The sequence below is a fragment of the Cetorhinus maximus genome, chromosome 5 (genome assembly GCF_964194155.1).
Source record: "Cetorhinus maximus chromosome 5, sCetMax3.hap1.1, whole genome shotgun sequence".
Classification (NCBI taxonomy): domain Eukaryota; kingdom Metazoa; phylum Chordata; class Chondrichthyes; order Lamniformes; family Cetorhinidae; genus Cetorhinus; species Cetorhinus maximus.
The window spans coordinates 159,390,728-159,414,296 of record NC_135883.1 but is presented as its reverse complement, the minus strand read 5'-3'; the positions used below and the strand labels follow the sequence as shown (position 1 = coordinate 159,414,296).

The window sequence follows — 23,569 nt, the reverse complement described above, 5'->3', positions numbered from 1 at the left end:
TAAAAGAGGGTCATTCAATAGTTTTAATGTCGAGGGAGATAGATTCTTGACGATTAAGGGAGTGAAATGTACAGATGGTTGGCAGGAAAGTGAAATTGAGGCCGCAATAAGATCAGCCATGATCCTCGTGAATGGCAGAGGAGGCTCCAGGATCTGATGGCCTACTCCTGCTCCTAATTTGTATGTTTGTATGATCTGGCTGTGCACCAACTGCCTGCAGAATTTCCTGCTCTCTACAGCTACCACAGACTGCCAGCCCATATAAAGGATGACCCACACCAGCTGATAACCCAGAAACTCCTCCCACCCCAACTTCTGCTCTTTGAAGGGAGCACTTCCACTTTTTGATTGTTTAAAATATGAGGACAGAATCCCTAATCGTGTGTTCCTGGAGTGAATTGTTGTTCACAGGGGTCACTTGTTGGGAATTCACAGGCCCGAACTCGCTGATTTCTGTCAAGAATTTAAACAGAGTGAAAACTGGACAGTACTTTTCCTAAACAGCAATCTCTGTGATCACAATTGCTCACTGAGAAAGCTCAATGTGCAAACTCTACAGATGACTAAAGAGCATCACAGTTCATTACACCAAGAGGACAATGTCCACATTGGAGAGCGTCCTGTGTAGTGACCCTCACTGATAGTGTGAGTTAGTGAATGTTGAGTGAGGAATGGACTGGGCCCAGCTTGATCCTCTCTGATCAGCAAATCACACTGTCATTCATCGTCCAGACACCTATGAGGAAAATGACCTCTCCAAAGGGTATGGGAGGGGGACCAGTAACATTGGAACTATGTAAATTATGACTACGCACAGAAAGAGCAGATAAAGAGACATTTAAACTAATTACAGTAGAAAGAACATCAAACATCTCAATGAGCTGATGTTTTATTTTGGCTGAGGCACTGATTAAAAGATGTGAAAGTGGTCTATCAAAAATGCACAAGGTGGTGGTGTGAGAATGTCGGAAAAACAGGAACCAACTCCATATGAACCTGACTAATGTGAATGGGGAGGTCTCGCTGTGTTCTCAGAAGAAGGAACTGCAGATTGTGAGATATGAATCACTCCATTATACAATTAATATTGACCAATGTTCCCCTGTACCCGGATGAGCCCAATAATCACAGTCCGACTCCAGGTTGAGTGATATTGACACAAGAGCTGATGTAAAGAAATGTCAAACACAATATATCAGTAACTAAAGTTACCTGGCATAGTACGAACTAGTAGGTTCTTTTTTTAATTTGATCGTTTTATCCGTTGGTTCCGGTGGACTGATGACTTCAGGAACTATTACAATAGATACTCTGAATGCCTGCTGTATTTTGCCATTTGCTAACTGTCCAATAACTCCCCAAGGTGCAGAGATGGGAACAACTGTACCTGTAGACAAAGAAACACATTGTTACAGCATTGCTCATGGTGAATCAGAAATTACAGGTGAGGGGACAGGGTGACTTTGCTTTTCTTTTATTCATTCACAGGATGTGGCCTTCACTGGCTGGGCCAGCATTTACTACCCATCCCTAATTGCCCTTGAGAAGATGGTGGCAAGTTGCCTTGAACCGCTGCAGTTCATGTGGTGTAGGTACACCCACAGTGCTGTTAGGAAGGTAGTTCCAAGATTTTCACCCAGCAACTTTGAAGGAATGGCGATATATTTCCAAGTCAGGATGGTGAGTGGCTTGGAGGGGAACTTCCAGTTGGTGGCATTCCCATCTATCTGCTGCTCGTGTCCTTCTAGATGGGAGTGGTCATGGGCTTGGAAGGTGAAAGCTGAGATGAATAAACTGAGATGTGGAAAACACTGATGTGGGCATTGAATTATAGACACAGAATGGAACAGCCTAGAGGAAGGCTGCTCCTGTGTTGTTTGGTGGACTTATCCCACTAATCACCCTGACCTCCTCTTTTCCCACAGACAGACAAAAATGTTTCCCATTATCTCAACAATTGTCTTTTGAATTTTACTATTGAATTTGCTTCACCACCAGTTCAGGCAGTGCTCTCCAGATCACAGTGACACATTGTTTAAATAAATGTTGCATCTGGTTCTGTTGCCAATTATCTTAATTCTATGTCCTCCGGTTATCGACTGCTCTGCCAATGGAAACAGTTTCTCCTTATTTACTCTGTCAAATCCATTCCTGGTTCTGCACACCTTGGATCTCTCAAATCTCCTGGCAAATTTCTCTGCTCTAAGGAAATGACCTCCGACCTCTCCAGTCTCTCCATGTAACTGAGACCCATCCACACTCCTATCATTCTAGTAAATCTCTTCTGCACCCTCTCCAAGACCTTGATCTCCTTCCTTGTGTAAAGAAACAAAAGATGTGTCTGGAGGTGGTGTGATTGATAGAATCTGAACAGCTACCGCCTGAAAACAAAAAGAGTAAAACACGAGAGAGAAAAGGAAACCAGCAAAGAGAAAGGAAAGGAAATGGAGGCAGAGGCTCTGATGAGAGTCATTGGAACATGGCAGGAGACTGTGGACAGGAAGATCAGCATGGAAGCAAGATGGAGAATTAAAATGACAGGTGACAAGAGGCTTGAAGACTGAAGGGACGTGTTTAGCAAAGAAATAGCCTTATCTTACTTACATTCATACATACAAATTAGGAGATGGAGTAAATCATTTGGCTGCTCGAGCCTGCTCCACCATTCAGTAAGATCATGGCTGATCTGATTTTGGCCTCAACTCCACTTTCCTTCCTACTCCCTGCACACTTTGACTCCCTTGTTAGTTAAGAATTTGTCTATTTCTGCCTTAGAAATATTTAATCACCTGCATCTACCGGTCTCAGGGGAAGAGGGTTCCATACACTCACGGCCCTCTGAGAGAAAAAACTTCTCCTCATCTCTCTCTTAAATGGGAGACACATTAATTTTAAACAGTGTCCCCTCGTCCTGGTCTCTCCAACAAGGGGAAATATCATCTCAAAATCCACCCTGCCAAGCTTCCTCAGGGTCTTATATGTTTCAATAAAATCACCTCAGTCTAAACTTCAATGGACACAGTCCCAACCTGTCCCACCTTTCCTCATAAGATAAACCCTCATCCCAGGAATCAGTCGTCTGAACCTTCTTTGAACTACTTCTAATGCAATGATATCATTTCTTAAATAAGTAGAACAAAACTGTACACTGTATTCGAGATGTGATCTCACTAAAGCTCTGTAAAACTATATGGACAGGATTTTACACGTCGGCAAGCGGGGGCGGGGCCTACACACACGGGTAAAATGACATGCGGTGACATCGGGGGGAACTCCCGACCTCGCTGCACCCCATTTAAATTTTCAGGAAGACGAGGGCGCAAAGAAATCAGCTGCACGACCACTGGCCTGTCAATGGACAATTGAGGCCTTTGACAGAGGCTATTAAATAATTAAAGAACCTGCCCTTCCAACCTTCATGTTGGCGGGCAGACCAGGAGCCCCGGCGCGAATTGGAAAAAGCACAAAACCTCATCCACAGGTGGGATGAGGTTTCATGTGGCTTTTAAAACATTTTAATAAAGTTTTTCTGAAAATTATGGACACGTCCCAATACATGTGACATTGTCACATGAGGACATGTTAGGGTAATTTTATTTTTCTTGTATCTTTTTGACATTTACAGCTGATCTCCCTGAGGCATCACTTAGCCTCAGGGAGATGAGTGCGCTCTGTTGTGCGTGAAAGAGCACACTCACGATTTTGGGATTTCCCCTCCCTGCTTGGAAAAGGAGCGCATAGCACTTCCGTGCCGACGTCATGCTGGGCGGGCCTCAATTGGCCTGCACACGTAAAATAGCGGCACGCTCTTGTTCGGGGGCACTGACCAGAAGCGCAGCTTTGCGCACCCGCCATTCAACTTCCCCTCTGACAGTGTTTAAAAGCATGAAGCCTCATCCACGGGCGGGATGAGGTTTCATGTACCTTTTAAATGTATTAATAAAGTTTTTCTGAAAATTATGGACATGTCCCAACTCATGTGACATTGTCACATGAGGGGTCATGTTAGGGAAACTTTATGTTTCTATTTTTATCTTTTTGACATTTACAGCCGATCTCCCTGAGGCAGCAATAAGCGGGAAAGAGCGCACTCTCGATTTTGGGGTTCCCTCCTCAGGCTGTACAGGGAGCGCATAGCGCTGCCGTGCCGATGTCATGCTGGGCAGGGCCTTAAATAGCCTGCACACATAAAATGGCGGCGCGCTCCCGTTCGTGGGCGCCGACCGGAAACGCAGCTGTGCGCCCCCACCATTCAACTTCCCCTCTGACAGGGGTAAAATTCAGCCCCATGAAAAACATCACTACTTTTATATTCCATTCCATTTCTCGTGGAGAGTCTGGTCAGGAGCAGTGGAGCTGGGCATGCTGGAGTTTGAAATAAAATGTGAGAAAAAATAAATCAAAATATCACATCACTGGAAATTATGAATTGATTGCCTGGTGAGTACTGTAGCTTGTTTCCCTATCTCCAAAGTTAAGGAGATAGTTTAAGCAGCTGGGAAATTAATAACTGCAATAAAAAAAAATTACGAAAGGCAATTAGGTTTAAATAAAACATTTGGTCACCTTCCTTATGTTTAAATGACAACAGCAGATGGGAATTGAGTAGCTGGTGAGTCTTTATTTTTTTAAGTAGTAAGTTTTATTAGTGGTTGTAGGTTTTCTTACCTAATAGATAGAGGAATAGCAGGGCAGATCTGACCTTTCGAATGCACATCCTGCGCTACGTAGGAACTCCAGGATGCTTGTGCAGGAATTGTCATCAGTTGCAGCAGCTCGAGCTCCAGGTTTCAGAGCTTAAGCATCAGCTGTTAGCACTATGGCACATCTGTAAGTTAGAGAGCTTTGCGATAGCATGTTTATAGATGTGGTTACCCCACTGCTTCAGAGTATGCAGGGACAGAGGGAATGGGTGACCACCAGGCAATCAAGAAAAAAAAGAGGCAGGAGACCCCTGAGTGCAGCCCACTCTCCAACCAGTATTCAATTCTGAATATTGATGAAAGTGATAGTTTAACTGGGGAGTACAGTCCAGTCCATAGCACCACCAGCAGCTCAGCTGTACAGGGGCACATGAAGAAGACTGGAAGAGCAATAGAAAGAAAATTCAATAGTTAGGGGAAAGATAAGTGTTTCTGTGACAGCAGACATGAATTTGGATGTTATATTGCCTCTTTGGTGCCAGGGTCAATGATGTCACTGGCCACTGCTGAGCACCCTGATGGGGAAGAGTGAACAGCCAGCAGTCTGGCCCATAGCAGTGGGTTAATGCAAGTGGGGTTAATGAAGGAAAGCTAGCACCGATTTGTTAAAGCACTAACTGTGTTTAACTAACTTACTTGAGTATTTCGATGAAGTAACAGAAAGTGTTGATGAAGATAATGGTTTTGGTGTTGTGTACATAGGCTTCCAAAAGGCATTTGACAGAGTGCCACACACCAGACTGCTGAGCAAAGCTTTAGCTTCTGGAATAAAAGGGACAATAGCAACATGGATAGAAAATTGTCTGAGTGACAGGAAACAGAAACTAGAGGAAGGTGCATAGTAGAGTTTCCCACTGGAGTTATCCAACAGGTACAAGGTGTTTGCGATCTGTGTGGATGAGCAGGAGGACTGCAAATTGAATGAGCAGACTGACCATGGCACCATGTTGAAGGATGTCATTCAAGTGGGTGAGCAGAGAGGGATGTGGTGGTGATAGGAGACAGTATCGTCAGGGGGATAGATACAGTTCTCTACAGTTGAGAGCATGAATCCAGATGGCTGTGTTGCCTACCTGGGCTGGAGAACTTGCAGTTGGAGGGTGATGACCCAATGGTTGTGAGCCATATAGGTACCAATGACAAAGATCTGTATGATAGAGCATACAGGAAGAAATAAATGGGTTATTTAAGAAAGGTACTGCAATAATCATGGGTGACTTTAATCTATGTGTAGATTGGGGAAATCACATTGGCAAAGGTAGCCTGGAACCAGGAGTTTTTGGGACAATTTCTTAGAGCAGTAGATTCGAGGGCCAGCCAGGGAACAGGCAAGACCTGTGATACAGGATAAGTGAATAGGGACAGCAATCACATGATGGAATGTCATGTTCAGTTTGAAGTGGAGAAGTGTGGGTCCATGGCTAGTGTTTTAAACCTAAATAATGGTAATTATGTGAGTATGAAGTCAGAGTTAGCTCAGGTAAACTGGGAAACTAGGTTAAAATGTAGTACAGTAAAGTTGCAATGACAAATTCTTAACAAGACACTTAAAGGATAGTTTTACATTGAAAGAAAAACTATACAAATCTGCAATGATTAGCTGTAGGTCAGAGGATTGGACAGCTTTTAAGATCCAGCAAAGAATGAATTAATAATAAATTATGATCAGCTGAGGTGGGTTTCAATCTGAGATCTGGTTTGCTGAGCATCAACATCAGCTGCAGCTGAAACAAGACCTAAAGGTTGAGGAGCCCCCAGGACCGGACGGCCTACATCCAGAGGTCTGAAAAGAAGTGTTGGTGCAGATAACAGATGCATTGGTTATAATCTTGTAAAATTCCTCAGGGCAGAATTTTCCTCCCATCGGGTGGCCGCACACACAACCTGACCCAGGGTAAAATGACGCGTGATGATGTTGGGCAATCGTCCTCACTATTTCAGTCGCAGGGCGGGTGTGGGAGTCGGAAGTGCGCCCGCCGACATTTAACAGGAAATTTTAAGGCCATTGAAGATCTAATTAGTTGAAAGCTTTTGCTGCCCATCCAACCTCAGTTAGTGGGCGGGCAGGCGAAAAGGCAAAGTGGCCTTTGGGTTTCTTGCAAAACCTCATCCACGGGCGGGATGAGGTTTCGATCAGTCATCAAAAAAAATTAAAATGTTTAAACTAATTTCTAACATGTCCTTGTTCATGAGGTGACATGTTGTTAATATTTTTAAATCTTCATTTTTTTATTTTCAAAAATCTTCATCTCTCTGAGGCAGCTCTGTGCTTCAGGGAGATTTTCCTGCGCACACCAGCACGAACTTCCACGCTCGCCCTCCCCACGCCATCCAGGCAGGGCAGCTGTCGCTTTCGTGGCTGCTCCTCTCGCCCAGGCTGAGCCCACCCGACGAGAGCCAAATCCTGGCCTTAGATTGTGAAAGAATCCAGCAGATTGGAAAACAGCTCAAGTAACACTTTTATTCAAGAAAGGAGGGTGGCAGAAAGCAGGAACCTACAGGCCAGTTATCCTAACATCTGTCATAGGGAAAGTGCTTAAATCTAAGGATGTTGATCAGGCAGTGCCAACATGGCTTTGTGCAAGGGAAATTGTTTTTAATGAATCTGTTTGAATTTTTTGACGAAGTGACATTCAAGGTGGATAAAGGGGAACCTGTGGATGTGGTGTACTTGGATTTGCAAAAAGCATTTGATAAGGTACCACATCAAATGTCACTACACAATATAAAAGCACATGCTGTAGGGGTAATATGTTAGCGTGGATAAAAGATTGGATGACTAACAGGAAGCAGAGGGTAGGAAAAATGGGTCTTTATCATGTTGGCAAGCTGCAACTAGTGGAGTGCCAGAGGTTTCAGTGCTGGGGCCTCAACTGTTTACAATCTATATCAATGACTTGCTTGAAGGAAATGCAAACCCAGTTCCTTCACTGTCTCTGGGACAAAAGGTGGGAACTCCCTCCATAACAGCACTGTGGGTGTACCTACACCACAGGGACTGTAGCAGTTCAAAAAGGCAGCTCACCACCACCTTCTCAAAGGCAATTAGGGATGTACAATAAATGCGGACATTGGTGGCAATGCCCACATCCTGTAAATGAAAAAGAAGACAAATGTATAGTAACTAAATTTGCCGATGACACCAAGGTATGTAGGAAAGTAAGTTGTCAAGAGGAGATTGTAAGTCTGCAAAGAGAAATAGACAGATTAATTGAGTAGGAAAAGTTTGGCAGATTGAGGGTAACATGGGTAAATGTGAGCTTGTTCACTATGGCAGGAAGAATAGAAAAGCAGTATCGTATTTATATGGAGAGAGATTGCAGAACCTGGTTGTAAAGAGTGATCTAGGTGACCTCATACATGAATCACATAAGGTTAGTGTGCAGGTACAGCAAGTGATTAGGAAGGCAAATGGAATGTTGGTGTTTATTGCAAGAGGAATGGAATATAAGTCAGAAAGATTTACTACAGCTGCACTGGGCCTTGGTGAGACCATATCTGGAGCACTGGGCAGCTTTAGTCTCCTTATTTAAAAAAAAATATATAATTTTTTTGGAAGCAGTTCAGAGAAGCTTCACTGATCTCCTTCATTCCAGAAATGAGTTGTCTTATGAAGGCAGGTTGAACAGCTTAGTCCTATAACCAGTGGAGTTTAGAAGATTGAGAGTTGATCTTATTGAAACATACAAGATCCTGAGGGGACATGATAGGTGGAAACCCAGAGAATGTTTCCTGTTTTGGGGTGACTAAAACTGGGGGATACAGTTTAAAAATAAGGGGTCTCCCTTTGAAGGCAGAGATGAGGAGAAACCTTTTCTCCCAAAGGATCGTTGGTGCGTGGAATTCTCTTCCCCAGAAAGTCGTGGAGGCTGGATCTTTGAATTGATTTAAGGCAGGGTCAGAAGATTTCTGTTAGTCAAGGGTTATGGAGGGGCAGACAGGAAAGTGGAGCTGAGACCACAACCAGATCAGCCATGATCTTATTGAATGGTGGAATGGGCTCAAAGTGCCAAATTCCTCCCCTATTCCTGCTCCTATGTTCCTATTGGATGTCCTGTTAGAATCCTCCATATTTTTTCTGCATTTCCCAAAATTGTTACCATTTGCAAATGTTGGTATTCTGCCTTGCATACCCAATTCCAAATCATTAATATTCATTAAAGTGTAATAGTCCTCGATTCCAAAAGTGTAATAGCCCCTGACCCCTGGAGAACACCACTGTATACTTCCTTCCAGCCTGAAAAACAACTGTCCACCACTACTCTCTGTGTTCTGTCTGTTAACCAAGTCTGTATCTACGCTGCCAAACCCTGTAATCCCATGGGCTTTAATTTGCTAACAGTCTATTAAATAGTAATTTGTCAAACATCTTTTGAAAGTGCGTATACATAATATCAACTGTAACCTCATCCACCTTTAACCATTAAATATCTCAATGAAGCTAGTCAAACACGATTTATCTGTAACAAGACAGAATTTCCTGCCACTGAACCTCAGTCTGGACCCAGCATTCCAGCAGCATCCAGTAACCTGAGAGAGATGCAATTTATCAGCTTCCACAAGGGTACATGTCGACTCCAGTATTGGGATTCATGCCTGGCATATGGAGCCTTTATTATACTAGGAAAATTCAATAGCCGCTGTTGGAGTAGGAACATGAGTTTGGAATCCCACTCCCACCACATGTGCTGTTGTCAAACACTTTCCAGCCAACATGGGCGGATGATCCAGCGGGGGAGGATGATGCCGGCCGGCTGGGCTTATAAACATCTGCTGATCTATCACAATGAGGTTCCCGACGTCCAATGGCAGGGAACACAGCCCGCCATGGGTGGGCTGAGCGGACAATCGCAAACGGGTTTCATGCGGTTGTGAAACCAATCGCGCCATATTGTCCGGTCACGCCACCAAACACGCCCGATACCAGCGTGCACGGAAAATCCCGGCCAAAGTTTTAAACATGAGATATCAAAGATTGAAGGGTTGTTTTCTAGTCTGTTGTTACCTTCATGGAACATTTAATGTACCTGCAGCATTAGAGAAATGTGAATAACTGAAAAGTTTTTTCAGGCCGGTCTCTACTGCACGATTCATATCCATTCCAGCAACCGTTGTGTAAATCCAATGGAAAGGTTGGTATTTTCTCTCTTCATAATTCTAAAACAAAAAGAGCAGAATGTATTATCATATGACACAACTGAACTACCCCTGTAAAGCACCAGTGTTGATAGGACATCCTGGTTCCCAGGTGCGGTAGCAGCATTCATGTCCTGGATGGCTGGGATTGAAAGAGAGTTAGAAGGTTTGATGGAATTCTTGGCATTAACACTTCCTGGTTCATTTTCCTTTCTCATTTAGTCTTTCAACTTTGGCGTTGTCCTGCAATATTGGCCTTGCTCCTCCCCCTGGGTATTCAATAAAAAAAGAGAATGTTATTGACAGCCTTCTACACTGAGTCACTTCCATCTGAGTGTTCTCAGGGTCAGGGAGAGAAGCCATGAGCACTATTTCTCCTCCTGTCTCTGGGCCCCTTAATCCCACCCCCATCTACAACACACGTGCTTCCCCTCCAACGACACTCTCCCCACTCAATCATGCAGGTCATTTATCCCCATTCAACATTCACCAAACAGTTACAGAAAGGTCCCAGGAAAATGATAACTCATATTTGCAGCCAGATGCCAACATCGACTGATATTTATGCAGCATGGGTCAATAATATTAAGAGCTACAATGATACAATGCATTGTTAGTTTGTGCGCAGCTGAAAGGTGATCCCACCACGACCATTAAACAAACCAGAGATTACAAATTTTACTGTAACAGCATCATGCAATATATCCCATTAGTTATTTATAACACTGCGGACGATAACGCTGATTTTGTTCACTTCCTCAGACCTCATTAACATATTCTGCACTTTGGGTCCTTTGGAAGCAGTGACAGTAAATTAATATTTAGGGGAATGATTCAAAACTTGCAACCCAGATAAAGTGTACAAGATCTTCCCCATTCCATAGAAGATGTAGAAGACTTTATCCTGCCTTGGGTGCATGATATTATTCAATATAATTACTGCACACAAGAAGTGTAACTGGATTCTACTTTACCAGTGATCTCACAGACTAGAAATGTCAAATAACTCCTGAGGAACAAAGTGAAACGATTGAACAACATAAGTCTTCACCGTCAGTGATAAGCATTGGTGCCCTAATGTGTTCTTTGTAACACAACTTTTAAGAGGCCAGGGGACAAAGACTGAATGGTTCACATTTGTATTGGGTTTCTTGATCATCAAGTCTGAAGACTCTTCTGATCGCTGTTTCTTATTACTCTTTATTTTTAATATCTGGTATGCAACACAACTTTATCACAATATTTCAATGCCTCCAGGAAGTCATAAAAGCACCAGGATAGAGTGAGCTAATAGGTGAGCAGACAAAATGGAAAAGAACCTTGAGAATCATGTAGAGTGTAAAACAAGTTAATGATTCACGATGAGATCATTGTCCACTTGTGTCCTTGTAATTTCACCCCACAAAACTTGCTAACAGTAAAGAACCATTAGCAAAAAAATAAACAGATCTCCAGCAATTATTCAATACTCTGAACGCAAGATAATTATGGATGACAAAGGTCATCTAGACTAGCTCATCTGATCTGTCCAGAATGGCACACAAATATACTGTTAGGAGCAGGAGTGAGCCATTTGGCCTGTTGAGCCTGCTCTGCCATTTAATAACATTCCCTAAATCATCACAGTGACTACAATGAAAAAGCATTTAATTGTCAATAAGGAGATTTGAGACATTGTGCAAGGTGCTGTGTAACTGCAGCTTTTGTCTTTCTTTCATTACACCAGCATGCAGTAGGCAGAGAACTGGAGCAATAGTGATATTGGAGGTCCAATGCTGATTCTCTAAGGATAATTAATCACAGAGCAATCAACTGGTGTCAGGAAAGTGGCTACAAAAAAAATCACTACATTTACAAAGCAATTCAACTCTGTAACTAATACAAACTTACCATTCTGACTTCTCTGGCACCAAATCACAGCAAACCTTAAATGACATCTGCCCATTTAATGCTAATGAAACTATCCAAGGATTTGTCAATCAGACATATGAACATACGAGCTTATGAATTAGGAACAGCAGTAGGCCACTCGGCCCCTCAAAACTGTCCCATCATTCAATAAGATCACGGCTGATCTGTATGTAACTTCAGCTGCACATTCCTGCCCACCCCTAATAACCTTTCACCCCCATGTCAATCAAGGATCTATCTAGTTCTGCCTTTAAAATATTCAAAGGCTTTGCTTCCACCACTTCCTTAGGAAGACAGTTCCAAAGACACACAACCCTCAGACAAATAATTCCCCTCATCTGCGTCTGAAATGAGTGACTCCTTATTTTTAAATACTGGCCCCAATTCCAGATTCTCCACAAGAGGAAACATCCTCTCCACATAAACCCTGTCTGGACCCCTCAGGATCTTAAAGGTTCCAATAAATTTGCTCCTTACTCATGTAAATCCCAGTGGATACAATCCTAGCCTGTCCAGCCTTTCCTCATAAGACAAGCTGCCCATTCCTGCCATTAGTCTAGTAAATGTTCTCTGAACTGCTTGTAATGCATTTACATCTTTTTTTTTATACAAGGAGACCAATATTGTACACAGTACTCCAGATGTGGTCTCACCAATGCCCTGTACAACTGAATCATAACCTCCCTACTTATGTTATCAACTCCCCTCACAATAAATGATAACATTCGTTTATGTTTCTTAATTAACTGCTCTACCTGCAAACTAAACTTTAATGATTCATGTGCTAGAACACCCAAATCCCTCTGAATCTCAGAACCCTGCAATCTCTCACCATTTAGGTAAAAGTATTCCAACCAAGTGAATGATTTCACTTTTTCCCACACTATACTCCATTTGCCAGATCCTTGCCCACGCACTTAACCTATCCATGTCACTGCGTAGCCTCCTTACATCCACTTCACAATTGACTTTCCTGCCTATCTTTGTGCCACCACCAAATTTATCAATCATTCCTTCGGCCTCTTCATCCAAGTCATTTACATCATTTGTAAAAAGTTGAGCCCCAGCACTGATCCCTGTGGCACACCACTTGTCACACCCTGCTAACCAGAAAAAGATTCACTTATGCCAACTCTCTGCTTCCTGTTAGCTATCCATGCCAATATGTTACCCCCTACATCAGGAGCTTTTATTTTCTCCAATAACTTTTGTCATGGTACTTTATCAAATGCCTTCTGAAAATATAAGTACAGTACATTTACTCTTTATCCACAGCACATGTGACTCCTTCAAACAACACCAATAAATTGGTTAAATTTGATTTCCCTTTTACAAATCCATGTTGACTCTGCCTGATTGCCTTGAATTTTTCTAAGTGCGCTGCTATTATATCTTTCCTAATAACTTCTTATGTTCCTCTGACAGATGTTAGGCTAACTGGCCAAAAGTTCCCTGCTTTCTGTTTCCCTCCCTCTTTGCATAAAGGAGTTATATTTGTTATTTTCCAATCTACTGGAACCTTCCCGAACCTAGGGAATTTTGGAAAATTAAAATGAAAACATAAACTATCTCATAAGCCACTTCTTTCAGGGCCTCAGGGTGAGGTCCATCCAGACCTGAGGATTGGTCAGCCCACAGCCCCAACAATTTGCTCAATCCCACTTCCCTGGTGATGGTAATTTTTCCGGATTCCTCTCTCCCTTCCATTTCCTGATTTACAGCTATTTCCGGAATGTCACTTGTGTCCTCTACAGTGAAGACCAAAGCAAAATATCTGTTTAATTCATCCGAAATTACCCAACTTGCCATTATCAATTCCCCAGACACACTCTTGAACGGACCAATGCTCACTTTGTTTACCCTTTTCTTATTTAAATATTGAAAGAAGCTCTTACTCTCTGTCTTTATATTATGAGCAAGTTTGCTCTCATACTCCAATTTTCCCTCCTTAAACTTTTTGTGATACTTTGATGTTCTTTATATTCTTTCCAATCTCCTGATCTGCCACCCATCTTTGCATACTTATATGCTTTTTCTTTAGGTTTGATACTGTTTTAGTTTACCACAGATGGTGGGCCCTCCCCTTAGGAATTTTTCTCTCATTGGAATGTATATATTCTGTGTTTCTGAAATATCCATTTAAATGTCTGCGACTGAACTTCTATTGACCTATCCCATAATCTCATTTGCCAGTTCACTTTAGCTACCTTTGCTTTCGTGCCCCCAGAATTGCCGTTATTTTAGATTGAAATACTCATCTTGTTCGCACTCGATTCTCCCTCACAATGAATGTAAATGTCAATCATATTATGATCGCTGCTACCAGGGGTGCCTTCACTAGGAGATTATCAATTAATCCAATCTTGTTTCTCAATATCAGGTCTAGTATCGCCTGTTCTCTGGTTTGCTCCAGAATGCACTGTTCTAACAAACTACCCTGAAAACATTCTATCAACTCTCATCCACGCTACCTTGGCCCATCTGATTTTTCCATTCTTTATGCAGATTAAAATCCCCCATGATTATCACTGTACCTTTCTGACAAGCCCCCATTACTGTACCTTCCTGACAAGTCCCCATTACCTCTTCTTTTATGCTCTGTCCGAGTGTGTAGTTACAATTAAGAGGCCTGTACACCACATCCACAAGTGACTTCTTGCCTTTAACATTCCTCATCTTAACCCAAACCACTTCTACATCCTGGTTTTCTGAACTTAGGTCATCCCTCTCTAAAGTGTTAACACCATCATTATTTAACAGTGCCAGCCATCCACCTTTTCCTACCGTCCAGTCCTTCCTAAATGTCACATCCCCTTCAACATTCAGTTGCCATTCTTTGACATCCCGTAGCCATGTCTCTATAATGGCTATCTGATTGTACTTACTTATTTCGATTTGTGCTATCAGTTCATCTGCTTTGCTTTGAATGCCTAAGTTGTTGGTATCTACATGGACCATGAGCACTGGATCCTCCCCCTCCCATTGCAAGTTTATCTCTAGCCCTGAGCAGATGTCCTGAACCCTGGTACCAGGCAGGCAACAAAGCTGTCTGGACTCTCACTCTTTGCTACAGAGAACAGTGTCAATCCCCCTCACTATACTGTCCCTACTAGCACTACATTCCTTTTTGCTTCCCCACTTTAATGGCTCCCTGTACCACGGTGCCATGGTCAGTTTGCTCATCCACCTGAAGCCTCCACTCTCATCCAAACAAATTGAGAGAACTGAAATCCTATTGGACGATTGCAGAGATTCACATTGCTGCCCTCTGGGTCCGCTTGCCTGCCTCACAGTCATACCCTCCTGTCCCTGGCCACTGACCAAAACACAAGACCCTATCCGAAGTGGTGTGACTGCCTCCTGGTTATAATGCATCCAGGTAAATTTCCCCCTCCCTGATGTGTCGCAAAGTCTGCAGCTCAGCCTCCAGATCAATGACTCTGAGCGGAATTTCCTCAAGGCGCGAACACTCACCTCAGACGTGTGTGTCGTGGATCACAATGTTATCCAGGAGCTCCCACATACTGCATCCTTAAGATGTTTTAAATAATTACATTAATCACTTGTTTAATATGGCTTTCTTACTTATTTGATTAACTTTACCAACAAATTATGTATTATTTTAAAAGTTAGCAATAGAATAGAACTTACCCACTTACCAGATACTCACCAAACAGCTCACTCCTCTCCCTGTAGTAGGGCAAGAACCAATTTCTATGGGCTGAGAATGGTAGAAAGAGGAAATGAACAACTCCTTCCTCCAACCAAACTCCAAGTCTTCACTCAATTTGTCAGCTGGATGAAAGAACCCTGAATTTATAGTAAACTGAACAGGGGCAACAGTAACCAGATTGAAGCAGTTAGCGAATTAACTACTCAGCTCCTACAGCTGAGAGTGAGTTTACCCTGTCTAAACTGCAAGAAAGAACTTAGCCTGCTTACACAGCACTTTCCAGTTACTGCTAATTACCGACTAGATTCGATTCTCAGAGCAAAATTTAAGAACAAAATTAAAACTTAAAATTCCCCTCTCAGCAAATTCCAAGGGCAGAATGTTTCCCTCCTGGGCGAGCCTCCCTACGTCACCGCGCACTCTCGCGATCATTCACCCGGTGGGTGCGTGCGGGTGCCAGAGCGGTGCCCACCATTAGTTAACAAGCAACTCAAGGCCCTGAACAATGCAATTGTCTGAGGTTTTTCATTGCCCAACCGATTTTCTGCTCATTGCACGGGCAAAACAGGCAGGTGGCCAGCTGACATTTCCTCAAACCTCATCTAAGGGCGGGATAAAAAGGGTCAGCAGCATTGCCAGTGTGGGTAGTGAGGAGTTTTGGAGATAGTTTGCAGCTGGTTGTTTACTGGTATTTGGCAGCTTCATTTCTGTTCAGGGCCTCATTCTTAGCATTTCCTGGCCTCATTTCAGGACTCATTGCTGTCTGCCAGGAGGGTTCAAACCATGTGGACCTTTCCAGGCATCAGACAGCCTTCCTTTACTCTGCTAATGGGGACTGTGGTTTGGCACTAGCAAGGGGGGGGGACACTGAAGGAAAGGGATCTTGATGCAGCTGCATAAGCCACAGATGATGTGTCCAGTGGTGAGTTGGAAGATGTGCACAGAGAGGAGAATGCTGTGGGTGTGGAGCCTGACCTCGGTAACCTCCAGGAAGGCAGAGACAGCAGGGATGCCTTGATCCAACGCTCCTTCAGCGAGGCTACCAAAGATCAGCTTCAAATTCATGCCAGGGCTGCCTCCTCCAACCCGGATGTCTGAAAGGACCCTTTTATTTCAACACAAAGAACACTCAGCAATAAAGTTCTCAGCCACCTACGTCCAGAATTACATCCTGGCGTTCCCCACACCAATGAATTAAAAAGGTGAAGATTCTAAGGCCATGATGACAAAACCAGGTTTATATCATTTTGACAAGTACAGGCTACTTACATGAAACCCTCTGGTCTTAAGTCCCAGACCAGGATACATTAACTAAACATAAATGAACATAAAATCACCCATGACCTGTCCCTCTTGTGCTCATGCTGCCTTTAACTTACACTTGTGAGTGCTCACTCTCGGTGCTCCCCCCTCATTGGCACTGGTATCGGAGACAGCCTGCTGACCCTGCTGCCCTGTTCCCTTGATGACCTTATCGGTTGTCCTCAGGCCAGTGGCGCCCGTGCTGGCCCCGCCTGGGATGGATCGGCCAGTGCCACAGCTGGCACCCCTCCAATCGCCACAGCCTCACCTGCTGCCATGGTCACTGGTGGAGGGGCGGAGAAGCTGCTGCTGTCACCTGGACCGCCCTGAGAGGGGTTCACAGAGATGGCTGGCAGCTCGTGCTCCAATGTAAGGTCTCTGTGGACCTCCCTGCACAACATTAATGGACATGCGCCTGGATGGGATACTGGGTGCCTCATCCTTCTCCCACACTGACATTGACCACCTGAGGTCAGTTCCTGTGTGAGGGCTTGCAGGTCCGAGCGCAACCCCAGGAAACCCTCATTCTGTCCCTCAGCTGCCTCTCGATGAGAGACACCACTGTCTCAATGGAGGGGGCAGTGCGCTCGCCCATGATGGTCAATGCAGTGCTCACGCTCCAAATGGACTCCTCCATCGCGGAGAGAATGGTGCGCATATCCTCATTGATCTCCACTCGATGCTCTCGTACATCTCACTGAACATCCAGCATCTGCTGCCTAATGGATGATTGCAGAGGCTCATTTTCAGCCTTTGACTAAGCATTGTCCTGGCCCCCGGCAATCCTCCGACTGCCAGTGCCCTGGGCACTCTCTGCCTCCGCACGCACCTCAATCGAGTGTGAAGTGCCCTCAACAAAGTGCACCGAATTACTAACCACTGAACTAATGCCCACCAACGTGCTGGTATCTTCACTGGTGCCTGCTTCAGAGAGTGGGTGTGATGCAGGTGACAGTGATGCCCGGAGGTTTTCTGCCGTTAGGGGGTGGCCCTTCGGGGTCTACAGATCGGACGTCAGCTGGCGAACCTAAAAAGGAAAAGAAGGACATTTCATTAGTTAAAGTCATCACTCTGTCACTGTGCATGCCAGGCACCCTGGTGAGACACCAGAGATCTGTATCATGGTGCCATTGTCTTCCAATGATCAATGGGGACACCAGGTTCGAGACTCCCATCAATGAGGAGACTGCACTAGAATGGCTGCACAATCCGAGAGTGTCACCTCTGTGCACTGAGCTCTTACCTTCATCTGGCACCCTCGCCTCTCCATGCCCGGTTGCACGGGTGCGTGCTGGCTCTCCAGCTCAAGGGTGTCCTGCTCGAATCGGGAGGGCAGCAGCAGGTTGGACGGGCCTCCTCCTGTATGTGACCTCTCTGCTTGGTGCTGGATTGTCTTCTCTTGAACGGACAGAGGAGCATTGATCAGTCCACTCTCTACCTGCAGCTCTAATGCAGCCTGGCCAACCCCAGCTGAGGAACCCCTCGCAGGGCACATCCGAGTCATGGCTCTCCAGCCGCAAGGCACTCAGTCCAAGCAGCTAGGGCTCACCCCCTTGGCCAGTTCTGGCATCATTGACAGTTGGCACTCAGACTCTAGCACCGCTGTGGCCCAGGGGGGAAGGGCATCCCTTAAAACAACGGCACACTGACCCAAGCCAACATGGTACTCACCCTTCCTGAGCGCTTCAGGCCATTGAAGAGCTTGTGGCACTGCACCCGTGTGCTCTGCACCACATCATGGCTGCTCACGCGGGCTGCCAACTCCTCCCATGCCCTCTTTGTGAAGTGCGGTGGCCTCCCCCTCCGGTCTCTGGGGACAAGGGTGTCTATCCTGGGAGTCACCTCCTCCAGCAGGACGGTGAGGCACTCATTGGAAAAGCTGCTGGCCGAGTTCCCACCCGACCTGCCCTCCCGCCTGCCGTGTCCAGCCACACTCAACTTCATAACTTCCATACTGACACCACAGAACAGACGTCCTTCCATAGTCAGCCTTCCAGGGGCTGCCTGGGCTGTTTTTAAACAGGTTTCCGGGTCACCATTGGACCCAGCAGCCGACAGGACCCCGCCCCCGCTCGGCCCTTCCTGACCAGTGTGGAGCCGTGTTTCATGCTGGACGGGCCTTAATTGGGCCACCAGAGTGAAATCACAGTCGGGGCCTGATCGCGGGTGGCGGTCGGTTTCATGGACACTCCCGGGCCTGCCCGCTGTGCCCGCCCAACGAGGGCAAAATTGAGGCCCAAGTCTTCACTCAGTTAGTCGATTGCACCTGTTTGTCCAGCAGCTCAGAAATAATGTAGAGAGAATCATTGTTCTGAATGTTTCAGAGTAGAATGATACATGGTACATTCAGTACGGCCATCACTCAAGAACTGGATTGATTCCCCTGCCCCCAGAAGCTGTCGTACAAGTTGTGTTGAGCACTGAATTTACAACCTATCCAAAGGTTCAATGTGATGTTGCATTTTATTTCTACTAAATAAATGTGCAAATAGTATTTTTTTAAATCGCTTTTGAGCTGTGACAGAACCAGGCAAATTAAGTGGAAAAATGTAATTAATAAATAAGAAACTCCAAAAGCAAAAAAAACTGACAACAATTATAAGTGTGACCTTGCACTGGAGTGCGACTTCAACAGAGCGCTGAGAGTTTGTTGAGTTGAGGGACATTAAATCTCTTTCTAAATGTCTAACATTGTTTGATTTTAACATTTAACATTCTAAATCTCATCCAGGGACCTGAACAGTGAGAGAGCAGCTATCCACTGGGGTGCAGCTGTAGATAGTTAATTAAGGAAATTAGCTTGACACTTGTCATGGGGAAGGTGTTAGAGTTGATCATTAAGGAGGTTATATCTGGGCACTTAGAGAAAATCAAGGTAAGTGGAAAGAGTCAGCATGGTTTTGAGGAAAGGAAATCATGTTTAACCAATTTTTTGGAGCTCTTTGAAGGAGTAAACTCTTTCGAGTTATCAACAGTCACAGATTGCAACTCTTTCGAGTACAATCACAGTTTCCGGGAGTGGGACATGAACCCACAACCCTCTGATTCAAAGGCGAGGGTGCTATGAACTGAGCCACAGCTGACACGCACTGTAGATAAAGGCCTTCAACTGCCCCTTTCAAATACCCCTTCAAATGTCAGCCACTCTTCTCTATTGATTTAGCCCATAGTTGAGTATCCCAGTTCACTTCGGCTAGCTCAGCTTTCATGCCCATGTAGTTGCCCTTATTTAAGTTCAAATACTGGTCTTAGGCCCACTCTTCTCCCTTTCAAACTGAGTGTAAAATTCAATCAAACTGTGGTTACTGCTACCTAGGGACACTTTCCACTCTGTAGACGCACTCTTATTTATTCGTTCATGGGATGTGGGTGTCGCTGGCTAGGCCAGCATTTATTGCTTTCGGGGCAGTTCAGAGTCAACCACTTTGCATTGGTCTGGAGTCACATGTAGCCAAGCAGATTTTCTTTAATAAAGAAGGGGTAAAACAATGAATAAATGAATAATAAACTTTTGAAATATAAATACAGTTTTTAAAATGGATTAAAAAAGGGGTAAAAATGGAGGAGAGATTTCTTGGTTTGAAGTTGTTAAACTCAATATTCACTCCGGAAGGCTGTAAAGTGCCTAATTGGAAGATGAGCTGCTGTTCCTCCAGATTGTGTTGAGCTTCACTGGAACATTGCAGCAGGCCAAGGACGAATATGTGGGCCTGAGAGCAGGGTGGGGTATTGAAATGGCAAGCGACAGGAAGGTCTGGGTCATGCTTGCAGACAGACCGAAGGTGTTCCGCAAAGCAGTCACCCAGTCTGCGTTTGGTCTCCCCAGTGGAGAAGAGACTGCATTGGGAGCAGCGAATGCAGTGGACCAAATTGAAGGAGGTGCAAGTGAAGCGCTGCTTCACCAGAAAAGAGTGTTTGGACATTTGGACGGTGAGGAGGGAGGAGGGAAAGGGGCAGGTGTTGCACCTTCTGCGATTGCATGAGAAGATGCTATGGCTAGGGGATGAGGTGTTGGGGGTGATGGAGAAGTGGGCCAGGGTGTCACTGAGGGAATGGACCCAACAGAATACTGATGGCGAGGGGTGAGGAGAAGATGTGTTTGGTGGTGGCATCATGCTGGAGTTGACAGAAATGGCAGAGGATGATCCTTTGAATGTGGTGGCTGGTGGGTGAAAGATGAGGACAAAGGGTCCCTATCATGGTGCTAGGAGGGAGGGAAAGGGGTGAGGGCAGAGCCACAGGAAACAGGTCGGACGCAATTGAGGTCCTATCAGTCACAATGGGGGTGGGGTAACACTCGGTTAAGGAGGATAGAAGGCATGTCAGAAGTGCCACTTTGGAAGGTGGCATCATGAGGACCCTTTCACAATTCTTTTCTCGGTACACCGATGGCTGTATTGGGGCTGCTTCATGCTAACGTCTGGACCTCGAAAAATTTATCAGTTTTGCTTTCTATTTCCACCCCTCTATCACCTTCACATGATGCATCTCTGACACTTCCCTTCCCTTCCTTGACCTCTGTCTCCGCTCCTGTTGATAGATTGTCCACCAATATTTAGTACAAGCCCACCCACTCCCACAGCTACTTCGACTACAGCTCCTCACACCCTGCTTCCTGTGAGGGCTCCATCCCATTCTCTCAGTTCATTCGCCTCCGTCGCATCTGTTCTGTTGATGCCACCTTCCAAATTGGCGCTTCTGACATGTCTCCCATCTGCCTTCCCCGAGGACTCCCCCCTGACTGTACCCCAGTCACGCCGAATATCACCTGAACACCCCCAGCACCCCAGCTACCCCCATCCCCAACCCCTATCTAGTCACCCACCTGACTAACCCTCCCTTCCCATGTCTATCCCCACCCCACCAATTATCACCACTGACTAACCTCACTACCCCCAACCACCACGCCCACCCCCAACTACCTCCATCTCTCCAATGACTGCCACAATTTACCCCCCACCCCTATCTACCCCCTACACCCCGATTACCATTCAAACCCCCCATACCTCACTATCCTGTACCCCAAACTACACCACCACCTCGACTACCCCAAACTTCTGACTGCACCCCAACCCCACCACCCAAACCCCAGATCCTCTCCGGGCAACACAGCCACCTGACCCCACCCATGCTACTCCCCATCCCCCCTTACCCTCCCCTGACCCTCCCACTCCCTGATTACCCCACAACAGCCCCGACTAACCCCACATCCTGACTAGCCCCCACCACTGGACACTCCCAGCCCTCCTCCAATCGCTGACTAACCCAAAACACTCCGAGTGCTCCCCACCCCCCGACTATTGCCCAAACAAGGCCCAAGAATACCCCCACACCGACCCATCTACCCCAGCTGTACCCCCGACTACCACATGACACCCCATTCCCCCCCGCCGAATACCCCCACCTACGCTCACTACTCCCTACCCTTCCTGACATCCTGACCCTCACCCACACCTGGGTGAGTGAAAAGGAGCAGAGTGGAAATCTGAAGGTGATTGTCACTCCCCGGATGTTGTGAGCCATTAACATGAATAGGGGATTGGATAATGGACAGAAAGAGCTTCTTACAGATGTAACATAGTGATCTTAAATCTGTTATAAATTTCAGAAATTGGGTTAGATTCAGTGAATACAGGAGTAACAGGAATGTGTCCCGACTTTACAGTCCTTCGCATTGTCCCTCTAACCTCTCTGTTTCCACACCAACCCCACTTTAGACCCGCTGCTGGAGACGGAAACCCTGATATTCTCACTACACAAGCTGGCAGTGGAGACCAATCAGCCGACAGCAGCTCATGTATAAAATGTTAATGAGACCCAAGGACCAATTTCAGTCCAGTCACATGTTTCAGGGTTGGGGTGTGCGCTGTCGGTCCACCACAGGTTATTTACCCCAAAAACAGGCATTGTATAATTTCCCCTGGTACTAACATGACTGAATGCAGTAAACTCTGAACTATACTTACCTTGTGTTGAATGACTTCTGTGGGCTCAATGCAGTGCTTTTGATGACAGAAGTTATTCACTTCATCAAGTGCAGCAAGTTGATGCCAGAAGAGGACAAACACAGTTAGGAAGAGTCTCAGCATCCTGGTGTCCGCTCAGGTCACTGGTGAACACACTGAATGACTCTCAGCACCTTCAGGTGGATCTGCAGATTGAGCAGAGAGCTCAGATCTTTTTATACTGTTTTATGAAGATGATTTTGAATAATGTTTAGCTGCAGGCAGGAACATCATGTATTGAAGAAATGCACTTGCTGATTCCATTAGAAACCATTAACTCTCTGAGTGCCGGTTCCCGGGAAGTCTGAACACTCGGGAAGCTATTCTACAATTGATTCCCATTCACACACTCAGGATTGTCAACCCTCCCTGTTTGGGAGTCGCCTGGAATGGAAGATTGATCTGCCGGTCGCTGGTGTTAGTGACCCGGGAGAAAACAATTTCACATTCGGGTTTCATGTCACAGATTCATTTCTTGGGTTTCCTGCACTGGCGGAAAGTGGGAACCCAGTGGCCATGCTGCACTCCAACCGCGGGACAGACCACCATTTCCTCACTGAGTAGGTGAAGCTGGTGTGGGTCTCACTGCCCAATGACTTGAGCATTTCACACCGTTCCTGTTTGTTTCTTCCCCTCCTCTCCTGAGGTAACTGAGACTGGCTGAGGTACATAACCCTTGGTAACAACTCCCACTGAAGTCCAGTTTCTGACTTGGGTTCAGTTTTCCTGGCACTGCCTGTCACTGGGTTTCTATTTTCCTGGACACTGCCTCTCACTGGGTTTCTGCTTTCCTGGCTCTGCCTCTCACTGGGTTCCTGCTTTCCTGGCACTGCCTCTCA

The 23,569-nt window shown here is 45.5% G+C and overlaps 1 protein-coding gene across 1 annotated transcript in view; it reads right to left on the bottom strand.

The window, feature by feature from the left end:
* The window catches only part of LOC144680398 (heme-binding protein 2-like), a 28,538-nt gene extending 5,724 nt beyond the window's left edge, over window positions 1-22,814 (bottom strand). The window contains exons 1-3 of the mRNA XM_078541369.1: window positions 22,692-22,814; window positions 9,731-9,860; window positions 1,213-1,387 (exon numbers count right to left, since the gene is read on the bottom strand). Of these exons, the coding sequence (XP_078397495.1) occupies window positions 1,213-1,387; window positions 9,731-9,860; window positions 22,692-22,814 (428 nt within the window). The remainder of the gene's footprint in view (window positions 1-1,212; window positions 1,388-9,730; window positions 9,861-22,691) is intronic.
* Between the last annotated feature and the right edge of the window lie 755 nt (window positions 22,815-23,569).